The following is a 3,147-nucleotide window of genomic DNA, read 5'->3' on the forward strand; positions in this document are numbered from 1 at the left end:
CCAATGGAAGAAATCCATGGCAATAAGAGCGTTATCCGTAATCAACCGGCCTTTGACGAAAGCACTTTGCTCCTCGCTGACGATTGCAGGCAGAAGCTCCTTAAAGCGGCTAGCGATGACCTTTGTGACCACTTTCATCACGACATTGCAGAGACTGATAGGGCGGAAGTCTTGAGGGAGTCTGGGGTGTTTAATCTTTGGGATAAGAGCGATGAAGGTCGAATTAATCAAAGACGGGTCTTGACTGTTATTAAGAATATTCAAGGCAGAATTCGTGACCTCACCACCAACAATATTCCAAAATCTTTGGAAGAACACAGCCGGTAAGCCATCGGGGCCAGGGGCTTTGTTAGGATGCATCTGAAAAACAGCCATTTTAACCTCTTCAGCAGTGAAAGCCATATCACGCCAGGTTTTTTGATCTTTAGTAAGGCTACCTTGACAATTACCGCACGCTTCGAGGATATTTGAGGGGCCTGAGGAAGAGAAAATTCCTACAAAATAGTCAAGCAGAATCCTTTCACAATGCACAGGGCCGCTCCACCATTTACCTCTAGCATCAATGAGCTTCTTAATCCTATTAGTTTGCCTCCTTTGAATAGCCTTATAATGAAAGAACTTGGTGTTTCTATCTCCCCCTTTGAGCCACACCGCACGACTCCGTTGCCTCCACATGGTTTCCTCCAAAAACAGAATCTTGTTTCTTTGAGCTTCAAGGGCTTTGTAATTCTCCATTTCTCTAGGATCTTCAGACCACCTTCTATCATCTTGGAGCAAAACATCAATGCGTTTGAGTTCTTTTGCTATGTTCCCCGTCCTCAAGTGTTTGAAGACATCCTGGAGGGCTTGGACAGATTTAGTTTTGTCAGAAATGAAACCAGAAGTCTCAGACCACAGATGCCTAACCAAACTCTCACACTTTGGTTCTGTAAACCACACATCTTCGAATCTAAAAAGGTGCTTCTTCCGATCCGGGAAACTCTCCTTCTTTATAACAATCCTTAGGACAGCATGGTCGGAACTGAATCTAGGAAGGTGAAAAACCTTAGAAAGAGGGAAGGACTCCATGAAGGTATTGTTAGCAAGGGCTCGATCCAATCTACACTGAATATTGTCCAGTCCCCGTCTCCCATTCGTCCAAGTAAAAGGGTAGCCAGAGAAACCAACATCCAAAAGCCTGCAATTCTCCAAAGTTTGCCTGCCCCACGATAATTGAGAAGATGATCTGTGATTACCACCCCGCTTTTCGTTCTCTTGGACCGTATCATTAAAGTCTCCAAAAATCAGAAATTTACCTCCCAGATTCCTTGAAAAATCTTCCACCAAAAGCCACGAATCTCGTTTCCGCATCTCCTCCGGGAAACCATAAAAACCGGTGAAGGACCAAGGGCCTTCTTCATCCTCCATCTCACAAAAGCCCCCCACATGATTTTGAGAAAAGGACTGAACCTGAATCACAACCGGATCTTTCCAAAGCAGACACAAACCCCCAGCCCTATCTCTACCACTCCCTCTACATTCCACAGACTGCGAAAATTTGTAACCAAGCTTAGAAGATATCTTTCCCATTTCATCAACCTTCAATGTAGTCTCCATCAAGAAGACCACAGAGGGGTTTTCTAATTTGATGAGCCTTGACAAGGCTCGAACTGCCCGAGGATGCCCCAAACCTCTGCAGTTCCAACTCAAGATTTTCATTGGGGTAGGCGGTGTTGGATATCCAACACCACCTCTGGTGAAAAAATGTTTCCAATTCCTTCTCCATTGATAGCTTTCCTCTTTTTTTCTCCACTGCCACAATCATCAATAGAGCCTTCAGTTATCATAACATCAATGAGTTGCCTTTTTGAGTTTTCCCCTCCTTTCGCATGTCTTTGAGAAACACCGGCCTTTCTTTCTCCTTTCTTCCTCACCCATTTATTTTGTTGAGCTACCACATGCCTTTTCATGGTTTCCACCGGTTCTGCTACAGACAGATCCACAGCGCCCAAGGATTCAGCTACTGTCTCAATGTCTAACCCATCTACATTTGCCTTAGATTTTTCTGAAACAGGATCTCCACCCTCATGATTTTGTTGCACTTCATTTTCCTCAAGCAAGCCTTTCTCCTGCGGATCAAATCTACTCTGACTGGAAGAGGCATTGAACAAGTTCTTACTACATGTACCAGAAATGGACTCCTTCTTCCTGACTTGCTCACTCATCTTGGGTAATGGTGAAGCTCTTAACCATTGCCCATAGGATAAATCTTGTTCTTCCATCTCCTCAAAACCTTCTTCAACTAGCTCTTCCAGGGACTCACAGTCTTTCAGTTGGTGCCCGATCCTCCCACAGACGAAGCAAAAAGTCGGTAACCTCTCATATTTGAAATGCACCCGCAGGTTCTTCTCCTTGAATTTTACCATTGTTCCTCTTTTCAGGGGGGATTTAAGGTCCACCGTAACCTTGATTCTCAGAAAGCGCCTATTCCTACATGCTTCTCTTGTATCCATCTCTTCGAAAGTACCGATGATAGACCCAATCTTTCTTGCCATGGCCTCAGATCGGAGCATCAACGGGAGTTCATAGATTCTAACCCAGAAAGGGCTAAAATGCATATTCAGATATGACGGCTGTTCTTCACCTAAGACCCTGTTCAAGACTAACAAAGCTCTATAAAAACTCCAAGGCACATTCTTTAGAACTGACTCCAAATCCCTTTTCGAAGCGAACTTGAATAAGAATAGGTTTTTGCTGAGATCTTGGATTTCCACATGGTTCTTCAGCCTCCAAGCATTAACCATGGTGCTCTTAAAAGCTCTCACGTTGTAACTGCTATCCATCCAGAGTCTCCCCGCCAGAGTCGTCTGAAAAGTTTCTTCCTCGCACACTTCTTCCTCCGCCACCACCACACCTTCCTCTTCCTCCTTGGAAAAAGCTATGTTTTTCCATTGATCCATAGAGACTTACCCAAACAGACACAAAAACCACCCACCCCTTAGCAGGCCAAGGAAAAGACATAAACCCACAGACTGTGGGAAGGGAACCAGGAAAAACTGGGGCACGAACCAGAGGAACCGGTGAAAAAGCCACCACAAACCCTAAAGTTTGGAGGGAGGGAGCACGATAAGTTTTAGAGAGAGAGTCTAACTTCTCTCAAACATTTAT

General features: G+C 44.6%; 1 protein-coding gene across 1 annotated transcript; it reads right to left on the minus strand.

Annotated features, from left to right (window-relative positions):
• Window positions 1–1,694: 1,694 nt before the first annotated feature.
• Window positions 1,695–2,939, minus strand: LOC131619292 (uncharacterized). The gene has a single exon (XM_058890404.1). The coding sequence runs from the start codon at window positions 2,937–2,939 to the stop codon at window positions 1,695–1,697; it is 1,245 nt and encodes a 414-aa protein (XP_058746387.1).
• Window positions 2,940–3,147: the final 208 nt, after the last annotated feature.

This window comes from Vicia villosa, linkage group LG7, assembly GCF_029867415.1.
Source record: "Vicia villosa cultivar HV-30 ecotype Madison, WI linkage group LG7, Vvil1.0, whole genome shotgun sequence".
Lineage (NCBI taxonomy): Eukaryota > Viridiplantae > Streptophyta > Magnoliopsida > Fabales > Fabaceae > Vicia > Vicia villosa.

Bases quoted from the DNA above. Each gene is read 5' to 3' on its own strand.
- LOC131619292 (XM_058890404.1), bottom strand. From the start codon at position 2,939: ATGGATCAATGGAAAAACATAGCTTTTTCCAAGGAGGAAGAGGAAGGT.